This window comes from Octopus bimaculoides, chromosome 8 (assembly GCF_046866305.1).
Source record: "Octopus bimaculoides isolate indiv1 chromosome 8, ASM4686630v1, whole genome shotgun sequence".
Taxonomy (NCBI): domain Eukaryota; kingdom Metazoa; phylum Mollusca; class Cephalopoda; order Octopoda; family Octopodidae; genus Octopus; species Octopus bimaculoides.
The window spans coordinates 95,845,923-95,863,392 of record NC_142935.1 but is presented as its reverse complement, the minus strand read 5'-3'; the positions used below and the strand labels follow the sequence as shown (position 1 = coordinate 95,863,392).

The following is a 17,470-nucleotide window of genomic DNA, read 5'->3' as shown; positions in this document are numbered from 1 at the left end:
GCAGGTGGCACGTAAAATACACCATTTTGAGCGTGGCCGTTGCCAGTACCGCCTGACTGGCCTTCATGCCGGTGACATGTAAAAGCACTCATAACACTCTCGGAGTGGTTGGTGTTAGGAAGGGCATCCAGCTGTAGAAACTCTGCCAAATCAGATTGGAGCCTGGTGTAGCCATCTGGTTCACCAGTCCTCAGTCAAATCGTCCAACCCATGCTAGCATGGAAAGTGGACGTTAAACGATGAAGATGATGAGGATTATCTCATAGCTTCAAGATTTTGATGATATGATTGTGTGTTTTTAGAATGACATTGTAAGATACATGTGGGAGGCCAGATCTGGCTGGTCTTAACATAAAACAGGTAGAATATTTGGGCTGGTTATGGCCAATTTAAATACTAAAGTGTTAATCCCATTGAGCAGTCTTGAGAGTGCATTTGATTAATGGAAGCTGAAAGAAGCTCATCGTGTGTGTGTGTGTGTGTGTGTGTGTGTGTGTGTGTGTGTGTGTGCAGATGCACGCACGTGCATGCATTCATTTGCCTTGAATCAAGTGATGCTTGTAAATGATTTGTTCAGTTCCAATCTTCTGTGAAGAACATGTCTAGTCATTAGTAAATATTACCTTGTTTGGAAACAGGTGAGGGTTGGTGACAGGAAAGGCATCCAGCTGTAAAGAAGCTCTACCTCAATGAATTCTGTCTGACTAATAGTAAGCATGTGAAAACAGACATTAAAATGAAGATGACAACCATGATGATGATGATGCTGATAATGATGATGATCAAGAAGAAGAAGGAAAGCATATTAAAATGATTTCATTTCTTTTATTTTCCTCTTTTATCTCTCAAAAGTATCATTACCGGTTTGTGATTCAAGATGTTCTATTGTTTGTACAGTTAATATTATCTAAAGTTCCACATCCATGGACTGCCTCTTTCTGTTTATTGTGTGTCTTCAGCATGGAGTGTTTGAACAGTAGATGATAGTCAATTACATTATCCAAGTAACTGTTTTCATTATAAATCAAGAGGACAGAGATAGAGTAAGAAGAATGAAAAATAAAACAAGACACTTATTCACAGTTATAGAAAGAGAAATAATTTTCAATATAACCAATTCATTTTCTTTTTCTGATAAAGCAAAAGTTGTTTATTTAAGTTTGAATTCACATTATAAAAATTTTCCATTAAGAACTTTGTCTTTCTAGTATCAAACATGCTTCATGGATGTGTTGTGTATATTACAAAAAAGTCAAGTGAGTAACTCAAATGTGGCCTTTTCATGCTGATTCTGGGCCAACATCCATGAATATGCTTCACCATGACCAAAGTCATTTGAACAGAAGCCTCAAACTGAAGAAGCTAGAAGCTGACACATTTGTACTTTACCATATAAGCTGTTTAATTTAACTGTTTTGAGACACATGGTATTTTGGTATGTGTAGTGAAAAAGACTAAACATTTTTTTCTGTTGAGATTGAAATTGGTAGGTGCATGTAGAAAACAAAGGATAAGGTACCTAAAACTACTTTATTAGTATCTAAAACTATATATTCTATGAAAGCTTATAAACAGTACAATACATCTATCACAATAAGAAAACCTAAAACAACACAATACATGTAAATAAATAAAATAAGCATAAATGTTTCTGTAAAAAAAAAAAAAAAAGATACGTACTGAAAGATGATCTCTGATTGGCTATTACACTTCAAAACCAATCATTCACAACATTTGTTCCATCGGGTCAATGGATCAACCTCAAAGTCCTTTCATCATGTATCACTTGAGCCAACCAATCAGCCCAGGTGTCCCAAGAGGGTTAATGATTTTCACAAAACAAAAAAAATTTGAAATGAAGTCAAAATTCTACAGATTAAGTACATCTAAATGCTTTTAGATGGTTTCATTTCATAAATTCCTTTAAAATTGATTTCAAATTTTGGCACAAGGTCAGAAATTTCAGGGGAGTGGGTAAGTTGATTACATTGACTTCAGAGTTCAACTGGTACTTAATTTATCGACCATGAAGGATGAAAGGCAAAGTCGACCTTGATGGGATTTGAACTCAGAACATAAAAACAGACGGAATGCTGCTAAGTATTTTTCCTGGTGTGCTAATGATTCAGCCAGTTTGCCACCTTATATATTCCTTAAATATTGCAACTGTTAAAAGTGACAAGCTAGCAGAATCATTAGCACAGTGGGAAAAATGCTTAGCATCTTTTACCCTCTGGGTTCCAGTTGCAGCGACAATGACTTTGCTTTTTATCCTTTTGGGGTTGATAAAATAAGCGAGCCAGTTGATCACTGGAATTAATCAGCTTACCCTCTCCCACAAAATTACTAGCCTTGTGCCAAAATTTGAAACCAGTACGCCACGGTTAGCACCGAAGCAACAAGCTGGTAAGTGTTGGGTAAGTGTATAACAGTGGAATTGATCAGACAAACTTATTTCAGAAGTTTTAAATAAAATCAAACAATCGCAGAGATCAAGAATAAATTTCATAAATGAAATGATTAAATAAAATAAGGAAAATTAATTGTTTCAATGCTTCTCTTTAGGAATGTATTAAGGTACTTTTAAAACTTTTCAGTCAGAAGGCTCGAAAGATAAACCATAAGAAAGTGGAAGCTCAAGTCGAACAACTGGACCAACAGCACTCAACCATGACAAGATGTAATTCCTGCAAAAACAATGATTAAATAAACGTTAGTACCTACTTGTAAGTAGATGCATGAAGCAGTGACTGATAGTAAACAACCTTGAAACCAGTTCAAATATGTTTGAGAGATATTTGAATTGGTGAAAGGCTTTTCACTGCAGTTTGCCAAGGAGAAAAAAAATTGTCACTTGAGAGACAAAGATATAAAACACGAACATCCGTCAAACATCTGAACATCTATTGAATTTGCTTTCCCACAGTCGCTGTCTCATACATCTACTCACAAATTTATTCCAATCTGGCAGCTGATGCATTCCATCAGTTGATAGTTTTGAATAATTTCTTTATAAGAGAAGCTCTGCTTCCCAGTGACTCCGAGTTACTTCTCTTTCGGTATCTGGTACTGATGAGAACTAAGAGCTCAAAATGCATGCATCCATCAGTCCCACTGACAGCACTCTGAGCTCTTGTCTCCAGTGAGAATTTTTCTGCCATGACAAACTTATATTAGCAATGTTCTTAATGTTTCATTATCGCCTATTGAAAGCAGTACAGTATAGTTACCACCTAATAGCAGTAATATAATATAATCATCAACTAATGATAGTTGTAAAGTGTAATCATTACTTAATGAAAGATGTGCAGTGCAGTCATTACTTAACGACAGTTGTACAATTTAGTTATTACTCAATGAAAATAGTATAGTACAATCATTCAGCTAATGACAGTTGTAAAGTGTAATCATAACTTAATGATAGTTGTATAGCTTAATTATCAGCTGATAATCATTTACTAATGACAATATCATACATACTTAAATACACCTAGAGAACAGCAGATCCCAAGATACACTGAGAGACACATATGCATCTAGATGCACAAAAATGATCAAATACATACTTATACGAAGAGAATGGTAGAGATATATAGTGGATGGTTAGATATGCAGAGTATAGGCAATACCATACTGTGATTCACCACCTGTTGCAGATATTGTTTTTAGCAAAGAACAAGGTATCAATTTTCCTATTAATAAGATTTCCATGACAAGTAAGTAATATGTTGAAAGTATTAAACTACACCTGGTCAATAGGACTGAATTGTTGATGATGATGATGAATGAAATGTGTCTGAGTTTTATGATCATTAAATAGATTTTTTTTCCTTTCATTGATCCATAAATGTATCTTAAAAGGGGAAGTAGGAAGGAGGTAAAACTGCAAAGTTTCCTGGAATTACTTTCTTTTCATCTTGTGTCTGTTTATCTAATAGAAAATAATAGAACAGTAGCGTGTATAAAGTAATGAACTACCTGCTTGAGGAGAGAGTTTCAGTCTGAAATTGTAGGGAAACTTATGGATTTATCAGCAGCAACAATTAATCCAAAATAGAATTCATAGAGTAGAATATCAATATATTTGCTGGCCATGAAGAGTGAAACAGTCTAATATTTAACCCTTTAATGCTTATTTATTCACATTGTTTTGAATTAATCATGCATTATCTTGTAGCTTTGAAATTTCAATGATGTGATTGTTTATTTCTAGAATGACATTCTAAGGCAAGTGTGAGAGGCCAGAACTGGTTGGTTTGGACATAAAACAGGTAGAATATTGGGGCCTGACCTGGCTGGTTAAATACTAAAGGATTAATGGTCCTACTATCAACAGAGGTCAGAGAAAGGCAAAGGAATTGCTGGCCAATTGGCTACAACACCTTTAAATGGACAATAACTCAGAAATTTGGACTTTTCACTACTCAGCATTATTAACATTCTATGAATTCTTCTTTAGCTTCTTAAGAGACATGAGTTCAAATCCATTACTAGAGGAAATATTATTGTAGAATAGAAATTCTACAATAATATTTCAATTAATGCAACTATTAGAAATATGAAGCTGATCATTGGAGAAATACCTGCAAAAAATTGTAATTCTATCCAGATGGAAGTTTTATCTCTCTTTTCCACTGTCATACATTTAGAACTGAGCCCCCGTCTTTCAAGTGACCCCTTAAATATTGAGTGATGAGGACAACATTTATCATAAATATTTTATTCTCTTAAGATTGATGAACTGGCAGAATCATTAAGGCATTGGACAAAAATTCCTGTATTAATTAGTTAGAGCCCTACACCCTGTCAGTTTAAAACACATCAAAGACAGTTAGTTATGCTTTACATCTTTCCAAGGCTGATACAAGAATTCAACAAGCTAACTCCTCCCCAAATTACAGGCCTAACCTTGTGTAAGAAATAGTTATTTTATTATCTTCTTTGATATCATTAATGCTTCATGTTGATTATAAGATGATTTTTAGCATTTTGTCTCAGAGACAGATGTAGCTGTCCAGTTCAATCTGTTTATTCATTTTGTAACAATGGGTTCCAGTTGAGAGCATTTCCATCAGCAGAATGGAGACTTTCTTAAATTAGAAATCTATTGTATTTTCAGCTATGTTTTCGTACGTGAAATATCAGATGTAAAAGTCAACTGTTTTATATTCAGGAAATATTCATATGTGAAGTTCAGTCCCACTGCATGACACCTTAGCAAAGTGTCTTTTACTATAGTCCTAGGTCTAACAGAGCCCTGAGAATTGATTTAGAAGATGGAAACTGAGTGAAGCTCATTGTGTATATTTAAATGTGTGTGTGCGTGAGAGAAAGAGAGAGAGAGCGTGAGTGAGTTCATATTTCTCCTCATCTTCATGTGTTCAATGTTCATGAAGATGGTACCGTATGCAAGCAGCCCACAGCAAAAGCATGTCTGGACTTCTTGATAAGTTGCACAACTTTTGTAAACAAAGGTTTTTTTATTCTTCATGTAACTATGGGCACACTTTTTGTTGTTTGATAGGCAGAAACAGGTGGGGTGGGTGGCAAGAGGCAGGAAGGGCATCTGGCTGTAAAAAACTATTCTCCAATGCACTCATTTGATCCATGCAAGCAGCAGCAGCAGTAGGGGCTGCTGCTACTGCTGCTACTGCTGCTGCTTTTTACTATCCATGTCTTTAGATGTTATAATATACTCACCTTTTGTCTTTGAGTTCAATATTCTTCATCAAATCAGCCGTGTGACAAGGATGAAGGTAGAAATATGGTCGATGGACAATAGGGTGTTCCTAGAAAATAGAAATAAACCAATATTAATGTTTCCATTGAAGATTGTAATTGAATGAAGCCAATGTATGTGTGTATATATGAACATGCTAACAATAACTAACTAGACATGAGTTACACACTGAATGATGACGGGTGCATTCCCAGTGCAACTACCAGTGAGCTGTATTATGAATGAAATGATTAACTGGAATATATCATGGCTCCAGATATATGCACTACTGATGATGTTTGCAAAATGAAGGATGAAGTAAAGTTAAAATGACATGTAACCTTGATGGAAGGGATGACAAGTGAAACCAAGGAGAAGGATTTAAAATATAAATACTGGAGCAGGTAGGTAATAGAGTTAGAGATGTTAGTGAAGTCTGACTCATGCTAGTATGGAAAACTGATGTTAAATGATGACGTAGAGGCAAGTATTAACAGAATAGCAACAGCAACTAGCAGAGATGGGGTCAATAAGCATTTGAAAGATCTTTTATACAATTTTAGACTTGTTGGGTAACATTACCTGTTGTGTTATAAAAGTCCACCGTTCAGCTAAGAATCTATCTCTATAGTGGCAGGGAATTAAAGACCAAACTTCGTCCAAACCCAGCAGACTGCCATCTGAAATAGAATGAAAGTTATTATTCTTATACTCTTTTATTAGTTTCACTCACTGGATGCAACTGTACTGGGACACCATCTTCAAGGATTTTAGTCGTTCATACTGGCCTCAGTACTTATTCCGGCTTGATTCTTATTTTACTTATCTCTCTCTTTTACTGAATCATTAAGAGACATTTTTGACAAAAAGGGATGCAAATTAGTACATTGGTATTTTTCACTAGTAACAAATACATTCTCACACACAATCTACACACACACATCATGAAAGGCTTCAACACAGTTTCCAGTCAGCAAACTCCATTCATAAGGCATTCACCAATTCAAGGCTACAGTAGAAAACACCTGCCCAAAATGATGTAGAATGGAACTGGACCAATTTTGTAAACATGTGTATGTTTGTGTATTTTTAACTACACTTTAAGATGTTGGCTAAAGATTTAGTTGTACAAACGCATTCCTAAAGCTATAAATACTGTTACATGTACAACTCTTTGAAACAGCTAATTTATCAAAATATTAAGAAATAAAGAGATAACGATGTTGGTTGTGGGTAAAAAATATAGTGAAGTAGCCTTCACACACACACACACACACATTTACATACATATATATATAGCGTATATATACTCATGGAAGACAGACGTTAAATGACAAAGATGATGATACTTAGATGATCTACCATTCCTTGTAAACAGGTAAAATATATATTCTGTTTATATAGGCTTGAAAGCCACAGCAGTTTATATCAATTCCAAGGTATCAGTAATCTGCATTCCCAAAACCACAAAATAAACAAAAATACTTCAACCCCTCAACTCTATAAAACTTGGACAGGTTCCACAATGGAGTACTGCTCTCACATTAGGGATGGTGTTGTTGCTTCACAATAGACATCCTAGACCACATTCAGAGAAAGGTTATGCAGTTCGGTAGCCGTTCTCTGAATGTTACAGAAATAAAGCCACTCACAAACTCACTCCAGCATCTGACCCACAGATATATTGCAACATAGTGGTCTTTTCTCTTTAGAGTTAACTGGTCTAGTGTTATCTCTACTCAGGCACACCTGGCTTCACCTCTCATCATTCAATTTGTCCAATTCCCCCATCCCAAACAGGCTCTGCACTTACCACTATCCCCAGTCCTTCTACATTAAAACGTCACCCCTCTGAATATCACTCCTTGTTCATGTCTTTTTCTGCAGTCATCAACTTGTAACAGTTTAAGCAGAACATTAACAATGTCTGCTTTCGAAGAGATTATGAAGAAGATGAGTATTGTTCCTTTCTCTGGACCTAACACGGAAAATACGAAAAAATGTAGGCTTCTCTTCAAGATTTGTTATTTAAGTTCTACAACAGAATTCAAACTGATCACTAAAAGTGTAACAAGGCTTTCTATTATTTATTCAAGTCAAGACAGTTTCAGGAATTTGTGAATATATGAGGAAGTTGACCCTTTGGATACCAAACAGTCTGAGATCACCTCTGGTTTAATGAGACAAACCTCCATCAAAATTTCATGCTAATTTGTCTTCCAAATACCAGCTTAGCAAGTGACAAAGTTATTTTACCAAATTCTTCATTCTTAATCGGCCAAAGTTATTTTACTTCAAAATAAAACTTTCAGAGTTATTTTGCTGAATTTTTCATTCTTAATTGAAACAAAGCAGTGTATTTCAACAGAAATATGATAACAAAAAGGTTAACATATGCATAAGATGTAGGCATACATGTGGATAAACATGAATTTATGTAATAGGTGCGCACATCTCTTTAGTACACACGAGTGTATGACTACTCTGTGTATACATGTGTATATGTGAGTGTGCATGTGTTTATTCCAAGAAACACAAATGTGGAAATCTTTGGAATGTTTTACACTTGTTCACTGCACCACTAATCAACTGGATTTACAAGATGTGAGCCAGTTTACTTTGTTCTTCCTTGGAAAATACCATTACAGGCAATTTTCATTTAAAATAGTTTCATTTGATATTGTTTCATTATAACATTAACATGGAATAATATAAAACCAAAATATAACTTCATAAAGTGTATGCCTATCTAAGTGAAATTTTTAATTTTTGGCAGTTATTATCTTTCTCTTTTTTTTTTTTTTTGACCTTGTGTTTTAAATTCAATAAAATATAAGGGAATAAATAATGATAGATAAAGTAACTAGTCATTCATTTTTTTAATTTTATTTCATGAATGTCATCTAAGATACAATCTTTTCTACATTTTACAATTTCACACGGATGTAAGTCTTTTATGGTATGACAACACTTGAAATATAAAATACTAGAGTTACTTGAAACATATGGTGAAGAAATATCTAGCAAGGACTTCATGGAGACAGAATAGCATCATGTGGAAGAAAAAGATTATAAAAGTGTCAAATGCAAAAGTACTATGAATTTTATCAGCTAAAAATCTGTCACAGGTTTTCCAGTTTTAAATAAAACTATGACCACTTCCACAGAAAATTATCCTCAAAGAAGCTAATAACCCTTTCTTACTATAGACAAAAACCCTGAAATTAAGGGGTTAGTCAATTTTATCAACCTCAGAACTTGACTGGTGCTTATTTTATCGATCCTGAAAGGATGAAAAGCGAAATCAATATCGATAGAATTTGAACTCAGAACATAAAGCTGGAAGAATTGCCACTATGCATTATTGTCCGGTGTGCCAACAATTCTTCTAGCTCACCAATCTTTCCAAGAGGCTAATAATGTGAGGATACAGTCACTGCAAAGAATTTCATGAAAAGAAAAGACAAAGCTTCACAAAAAAACCTTGGCTTTATTAAGTAAATAATTATCTTATTGATTTTCATTAATCCGTCTAATATATATTTAAAACCTGTGTGCATGTATGTGTGTGTGTGTGGGGGGGTTTCAGTGTTTAATACTAGAACGGTTCTTAATCTTTGTTTACAAGTTTGTTGATGTTTTGCAACAAGGAAAATACTATGGGAATTATTTTAGGAATGTATTTCTTGTTTATATCGTTGAACTTATGACAAAATCATGATTCACAAGGATCTATCAACAATGCTAAGTGAGCAAGGATCGTATTTACAGGCTTTTATGTGAATCTATTGTTACATAACATAGTACACCTATGATAAGAGATACAAATGAAAAAAACAAAGCCAGGATACAAAAGCTGTAGGCTGCACATTAATTCACACAGATGTTTTCTTTTTCCATAACTTTAGATGAGAGCTGTTCCCGCCTGCTTGTCAGTTGGCCTCCACAAGAGTGCATAACTTATTCCATCTCATAGAATAATATCAAGTCTTGTGTTTGCACTAGATTGCTGTGTTTACAGGAATGCTCACTCAGTATGCCTTATTTTTACAGTTATGGATATATTCTGGTTACGGTTAGTCTTTTTGTATGCCCATCAAGCTAACCTTGCCCATGGATAACATAAATAGTTTTAACAAGAATGTCATGCCTTGAGATGAAATAGTAGCTTGTGAACATTTCAGGGGAAGTTGCTGATGATGTGAACAATGCTTCCACACTGGGATGGTACAAATGACATTTTATATCACAATGTAGATATTATTAGTTATCTTTATCTCTTCTATTGACCAGATGTTTAACATAAATGATAAGAACATTTGCTTTTGGAAGTCACCAGCATAACGATTTGTTTGAGTTGAGGAATGGTTGCAAGAACAATAAATTTTAAATACAAAAACATTCATTTTATTGTTAAACAAAGCAATGTATTGTCATTACAACCACTGACTGAAAAGAAATATTTATGCTGAGTTAGTTAAACAGTTTGTTATGGTCTAGAATGACAGCAACCATCATTGTGTGATTTTAGCAGCTCGGTGGTTTAAGCTGTGTCATCATCATCATTCATTGCGTTTGATTGCTTACAGCCACACTTGCAGCTGACAGGCTCAAAGTGCATCCTACTACTGGTAGCTAGCAAAGAGATACTTCTATTTATAGTTAATGCTTCTGTTAAGGGAAAAGGGTGTGAAAAAACAACCTGTTGATGACATTCAGTTCTTCCAGAGGTCCAAGTAGTCAGTGTTTTGCTGACATTATCAATGACTGAATGAACTGCATTCATGTTGATACAGTGGTCTCCTCCAGAGATTTGAATGGTTAGTGATTTGCTGAAGTCATCAATCCCTAACAAATTTCTAATTGTTGGAACATAGTAAACTGGGTTTTGATTCCTAGGTGCTTGGGACTCTGCCAAATATTCCTGCTATAGATGCATAGTGAAGGTGTATCCTTCTAGATAAGACGTGCTGTAGTTATCACAGATCTAGGAGAAGCTACTAATTTTTGTCATTGTTATGGGTATTTGCTAGCTTATGATACATACCTCTGCATAAGTTTCTGCTAATATAATGAGTTCTTCTCCACCAAGTTTCTGTTTAAGGAGGTAGTCCAGCTATCCTTGGGTCACATGGAACAGCTGTACACTCAGACTACCTATTCAAAGGTTCTTCACCAACTCTATTTTTACTATCAAATACATCTGTGATGTACTCATTTCTTTCTTTGTTATTCAATAGGTATTAGTCAAGTGATGCATTGCTGCACTCAAAGGCCCTCTTCTGCCTTCTGCTAAACATATATTCTATTAGTACACTGTTAATGTACAAGTTACCAGTAGAGTGTGTGTGTGTGTAAGTGTGTGTGCACGCATGTGTGTGTGTGCGCGCACGTGCACATATTCATTTTCCACCAAATTAAGAGGAGACAGCCAGTAGCAAAAGACAGAGTAACTTTTAGATTCTACAACTAATCTTCAGAAAGAAAATATTTTGACATTGAAGGTCAAATCACAATGGATTTGAGAAGAGAAAAGACTTTTACGAAGAATCTTATGACTGGAAGCTAACCAATCTCTTTCTAACACTAGTGTGGAGCTCTCTGTGAATGAAGCAGTATGGTGAAAGAGCAACTTAGAAAGACAAACAGAGAGAGAGAGAGAGAGAGCATGAGCATAAGAGTGGGAGAGCATGGGGGAGAAGAGGGAGAGCATTGGGGGAGAAGAGGGAGTGTGGCAGGAAGGGAAGGTGAGCATGGGGAGAAGAGAGGGTGAGTATGGGAGAAGAGAGGGAGAACGTAGGGGAAGAGAGGGAGAATGTAGGAGGGGTAAAGGGTGACTGTGGGGGAAGAAAGGGAGAGTGTGGAGGAAAAGAGGGAGAGCATGGGGGAAAGGAAGGAGAGTGTGGGGAGAAGAGAGAGAGCTTGTGGGGAAGAGAGGGAGAGCATGGGGGTAGAGGAGAAGTGTGGGTGGAAGAGGTGGAGAGCATGGGAAAGAGAAGGAGAGCATAAAGGAAGAGGGAGAGAGTGTGGGGGAAGAGGGGAAAAGCATGAGAGAAGAGAGGAAGTGCATGGGAAAAGAAGAGCTTGTGGGGAAGAGAGGGAGAGCATGGGGGTAGAGGAGAAGTGTGGGTGGAAGAGGGGGAGAGCATGGGAAAGAGAAGGAGAGCATGGGAAAGAGAAGGAGAGCATGGGAAAGAGAAGGAGAGCATGGGAAAGAGAAGGAGAGTTTGAAAGGAAGAGGGCAGAGCATGAGGGAAGTGAGGGGAAAAAGGAAAAGCAACAAGAAGTGAATGAAAACTTAATCTTCACAGTAGCAAAATAATGATCTACAAGTTGGTGTGGGCAGTGAGCTGGTGATGGTGCCATGAGCAGTGACAACAGGTCAGAGGAGGAGAATCCAGTGAAATGTTGCTGATTTAGCAACAGTAGGTTACAGTGTGATCAACATGAGCCAACAACTAGATTCAGTGCGAGCCGACAAGGGAACTTCTTTATGTGGTCCCTAAACCTGCTAGAAATAACAGACACATCCCCCTAGTGCAACAGTTTCTAAATGGCACACTATATCACAAGGCCTGTAATTTTGCAAAAGGGAGCTGTCAATTACATTGAGCCCCAGTGCATAACTGGTACTTCATTTTATCAACCCTGAAAGAATGAAAGGCAAAGCTGACCTCAGCAGAATTTAAAATTAGGACATAAAGTCAGAAGAAATGCTGCTAAGCATATTGTCTGCTGTGCTAACGATTCTGCCAGCTCAAAGACATTTTTCAAAAATGTGAAATATACAAACTGAGATTCTGAATATAGAATATGTTGCTTCAGTCATTAGTTTAGGGTCCCAATGCACAGCAACTTGGCTAAGTGCCTTCTAATATAGTCCTAGGTTGACCAATTACTTGTGAGAGGAATTTGGAATGGATACACACACATACCTATATATATAAAATTCTGTCTGTCTGTTCCCTATGCATTCTCAAATGGCTCAGCTAAATCAAATCAAATTTTACAAGGTAATGGTAACAGACCCTGTCAGAGTCAACATGTAATTTTTTTTTTCGTTTGGATTAAAACAATATATCATTGGCATTGGTTTGGTATTATAAAGTGAAAGAATAAGATCTATATTGTAATGTCATATAATATTGTTTCACTTTTATTCTTTCACTTTTAATTTCAATGTGCTAACACTAACATCATTTTATTTCTATTATATTTGAAATAAATGAATAATTGATATCCTAATGTGAACAACATTACACATCAGCAACTTTCTGTCTTTGCAGCTATGACAATGGAATGGTGTGTCAGTGTATGTGTGTTGACTGATATAATGAACGGCTGGAGGTGAAACTCTTGGCAAAAAACAATTAGGTGGCAAGTCCAAGGTATATAAAAATACACATTTACCCTTCAATTACCAGTTAATAATTATCATTTAATAACATCTGCATCAGTTAATAACATCTGCAAGGTTGCAAGGTATTTACAATTACATATTTATGCTTAAATTAACATTTCCCAAGATCGGCAAAGGTATGCTAGAGTACATCAGATGAAGTCTCAATACAGAACGGAGATGAGACTTTCCCAAGAATCAGCAAATGCATGCTGCAGCACTTAATGCTGAATCATTAAAACATTTTCATGATTAGACAGAGGTTCAATAGAACAGCTCTCAGAAACAAACTACTTACAAATTCTTTCTTCACAACTCCTGGAACTGCTTTCAGATATGATCCATCCCATTCTTATAAAAATGCTAATTTTGCTCAAATTGGTGTGCTAAACTCAAATTGTCATTTCTGCAAAGCTTTAAAATTTCCAAATGAAACTAATGGCATGTGCTACTCAAGTGGTAAGGTAAGATTGCCAGCACTATCAGCTCCTCCTCAACCTCTTATGGATCTTCAGGAAGGCACTTCCATCCAGTCAAAGGATTTTCTGAACAATATCAGACAATACAATTCTGCATTTCAAATGACATCGTTTGGTGCATCTAAGGAGATAGTTGAACATGGATTTACACCGACATTCAAAGTTCAAGGGCAAGTCTATCACCTCATTCCTTCCCTGTTACCCACAAATGAACAACTACAATTCCTCCAAATTTACTTTATGAGTGATGTAGGACAATATCCAAATTTTGAATGAAGTGCAAAAGTTTCTACAATCATAACAAATGCTTCTGCGTGTTAGCAAGAAATTTATAGACAGTGAAAAAACAGCTTCTTCTAAGCAAACAACTCTAGATATGTTTTTTCAAAAGAAATCTACAAGTCCATCTATGAGTGCTTGTGAATCAGTGATCACCTCTATAAGTGATGGTTTGTGTGAGTCTAGTGTGAGTGAAAGTGATTCAGGAAACAATTATGATAATAATATTTTTTATAATTAATGATCTTGACATTCTTTTTACTTTACATGAAATATTCTTTACATCCTACTGTTGTTTTATTGCCATTTATTTATGAGTATTATAAATTTTATAGGTAAAATATTTTTCTGGGAATGAATTACAATTTATAACATTGTTACTATGGGAAATTACTACTCTGCCTTAGATTTTGCTTTACAAGTGGTCTCCAGGATCCAATTAACTTAGGCATTAGGCATTACAGTAATATTTTTGACTGCTACACAAAGAATGCTAAAATATATTTTATATGCTCAAAAGTCTACAGGGAGTAAAAAAAAAAAATAGCAAATCATGGCATCTACCATCTTAAAAATGTTCTCTAAGACATCATTCACAATACAGTGTTCTACATACACTTTATCTGAAAAAGAAGTGTGATGGTCAAGGTCAGAATACCTTCTGTCATAGATCTACTTAACCAGGGCTGTTGAAATACATTATCAAATATCACTAAAATAGATTGTTATGATTTTAGTACTTGCTCGCAAATTATGTGTTATGTACTTCATGTCATTCATTCATTCAATTATGCATACATACATTCATACATACACACACACACACACAGAGACTACAAGAAAGCCTTTGAATCTGTTCCCTACTCATGGATGCTAGAAGCCCTTCATCTTGCTAAAGTTCCAGTGAGCATAGTCAAAGCCACAGTTGACCGGACTTCATCGTGGGCCACCATCTTGAAATTATGCACAAAGAGTGACTGTATTATCACTGCAAAGGCATATTCCAAGGGGACAGCCTATCTGTGATGTTGTTCATACTTTCTGTAAACCCCTAGCCGTTCATGTTAAGGAAGTCTGAAGGATATCTCAGTGGTTCAGAAGGAAACAGAAATACCAAAATTACACACTGTTTCTTTGTGGATGACTTAAAACTTTATGCAAAGAATATGCATGAGAAGAAAAAGAGCCTTGACCTAGTTACAACATTCTCAAAGGATGTTGGGTTGGTTAGGATAAGTGTTGTTATATAGTTGTGAAAAGGGAGAAACCTATAAACTAGACTAGCAAGATTTCCATCAATGATTTGACTGTTTCCCCTATATCTGACGAGGAATGTTACAGGTATCTATGGGTGGATAAAAATATATCTTACAATTGGCACCTGTAACAAAATGCATGTCACTAAAGAATATTTCAGCCGAATAAAGAAAATTTGGACCTCAGAACTCTTTGTATTCAATAAAACAGTGGCCCACAATGTGTTTGCAATGCCAGTACTCATAACAACATTTGGGCTGCTTGATTGGATGCTCGATGTGATCTGAGCTATTGATGTGAAAATCTGAAAAATACTAACAAGCACATATAATATCCACATAAACAGTAACATAGATCATCTCTACCTAAAATGAAAACAAGGCAGCAGAGACTCAACATCGATCCAAAATGCCTTTGAATGTCGTATCATATCTCTTCAAGTGTTGAAGTGCATCTCTTGACCAAGTTTGCATACATGAGGCTGATGACATTATAAGACTTGGAAGGCAGCTCCTTGAGCAACACTCTTTGATAACCTAGAATACAATGCCCAAAGAAGTTGCACGAATCTACTGCAATGTATCATCAGATGAAAGGATGAGCGTATATGAGCAGAAAACTATGCATGGATATGTTAGTAGAAAACTCCGAGATGATAGTAACATCAATCATCAAAGTAGTCTACCATGGACCAATAGTCGGATTACTACCTCTCACTTTGAAGGGTATGCGTTTGCAATTCAGGAACAGGAAAAAACAAAGTACTTGATGTATAAAAGGGATAAAGATGCAGGAAAAGGAGTAAAATGTGATAACCAATGCAGACTTTGTGAAGTTAACACCGAAGATATCACCCACATCATAAACAGTTGTCCAAAAATGTCATCGCGGTATTATCTACCGATGATACATGACGTTGTAGCTAGGACACTTTATTATGAAATTCGTCGGAAGGATAATCCCGAGGACAAAGAAATAAGAACCCACAATATGGAAGAGAAGCCATAACCACTCATAATAAAATGAAGTATTGCTGGAATGTTCCAGTGAAGACCTCGATAAAATGTAAGCACAACAGACCTGACATAATGATTTGGGATAGAGAAGAGAAACTGTGCACAGTTGTGGAAATTAGGTGCCCAGCGGATGTTAACAAAGTTGAAGATGAGTGAAAAAGAGAACACCTATGCTGAACTATTGAGAAATCTGCAGTTACTCTATCCAGATTACAAGTTTGGGTTTATACCTGTAATTATTGGGGTCCTGGGATATGTAACACACTGCCTAAATAACAATCTTGAGAAATTAGGCTTCTCAAAATCAGAAAGAAGTAATCTGATTCGAAGACTACAGATCCAATCCATCACTGGAGTTGTAAAAATCTGTAAAACTTTTTAGAAGTTTAGCATGTGTATATGTTTGTGTGTCTGTGTTTGTTCCCCCAACATCGCTTGACAACCGATGCTAGTGTGTTTATGCCCCCGTAACTTAGCGGTTCGACAAAAGACACCAATAGAATAAGTACTAGGCATCCAAAGAATAAGTCCTGGGGGTCGATTTGCTCGACTAAAGATGGTGCTCCAGTATGGCCACAGTCAAATGACTGAAACAAGTAAAAGAGTAAAAGAGATTTAAATATATATGAGTATGTCTAGATATGTAACTATATGTATAAGAATACATACATAAAGCAAAACAAATTTGCACATATTCATACATACAAGCAAAAATACTCCTGTTGTTGATGTTGAAATTCCAATGAAGGAACCTTGGATCTTGGTTAGGAACTGGCTCTTCCTCTATTGACAAGAAATCTTGAAATAAAACTGAACAATGACATACATACATACATAATCCTGAATTCATATGCTACAAATGACCACAGTATCTGGGACTATAAAAATCTATAAGACATTCTTAAGATTTTACTTTTCTTCACAACCTTGCTTAAAGTAGGTGGCTGGTCAAAATTTACTCTAAAATTAAAAGGAGAAAAAGAACACACACACACACACACACACACACACACACACACACACACACACACACAAACACAAACACACACACACACACACATTCCTCTGAATTCTGACTTCACACCTAGCTGAGCATAGTACAATAAAGTAATAGAAATAATGACAAAAGTTGAAATATTTGTTTAAAAGATGTACATATTTTACAAAACACCTTTCTACTTTATCATTTTTTAAATAAATTGCTCTTATTTTGTTGTTTTCATTGTTTATCAATGAATATTGTTGTACTTTAATTGTATTCTTTGGTTATTATCTGTGGTTGTCTTCATCTTTTGTTATCTTTTGTTGCCCTCATTTTTGG

General features: G+C 35.7%; 1 protein-coding gene across 2 annotated transcripts in view; it reads right to left on the bottom strand.

Moving 5' to 3' along the window:
• Positions 1–805: 805 nt before the first annotated feature.
• The window catches only part of LOC106874580 (ubiquitin-like-conjugating enzyme ATG10), a 323,193-nt gene continuing 306,528 nt past the window's right edge, over positions 806–17,470 (bottom strand). For both annotated transcript variants that reach the window (XM_014922365.3, XM_052970266.2), the window contains 3 exons: positions 6,302–6,399; positions 5,701–5,789; positions 806–2,687 (listed from right to left, as the gene is read on the bottom strand). In XM_014922365.3, the coding sequence (XP_014777851.1) occupies positions 2,594–2,687; positions 5,701–5,789; positions 6,302–6,399 (281 nt within the window). In that variant the 3' untranslated portion in view covers positions 806–2,593. The remainder of the gene's footprint in view (positions 2,688–5,700; positions 5,790–6,301; positions 6,400–17,470) is intronic.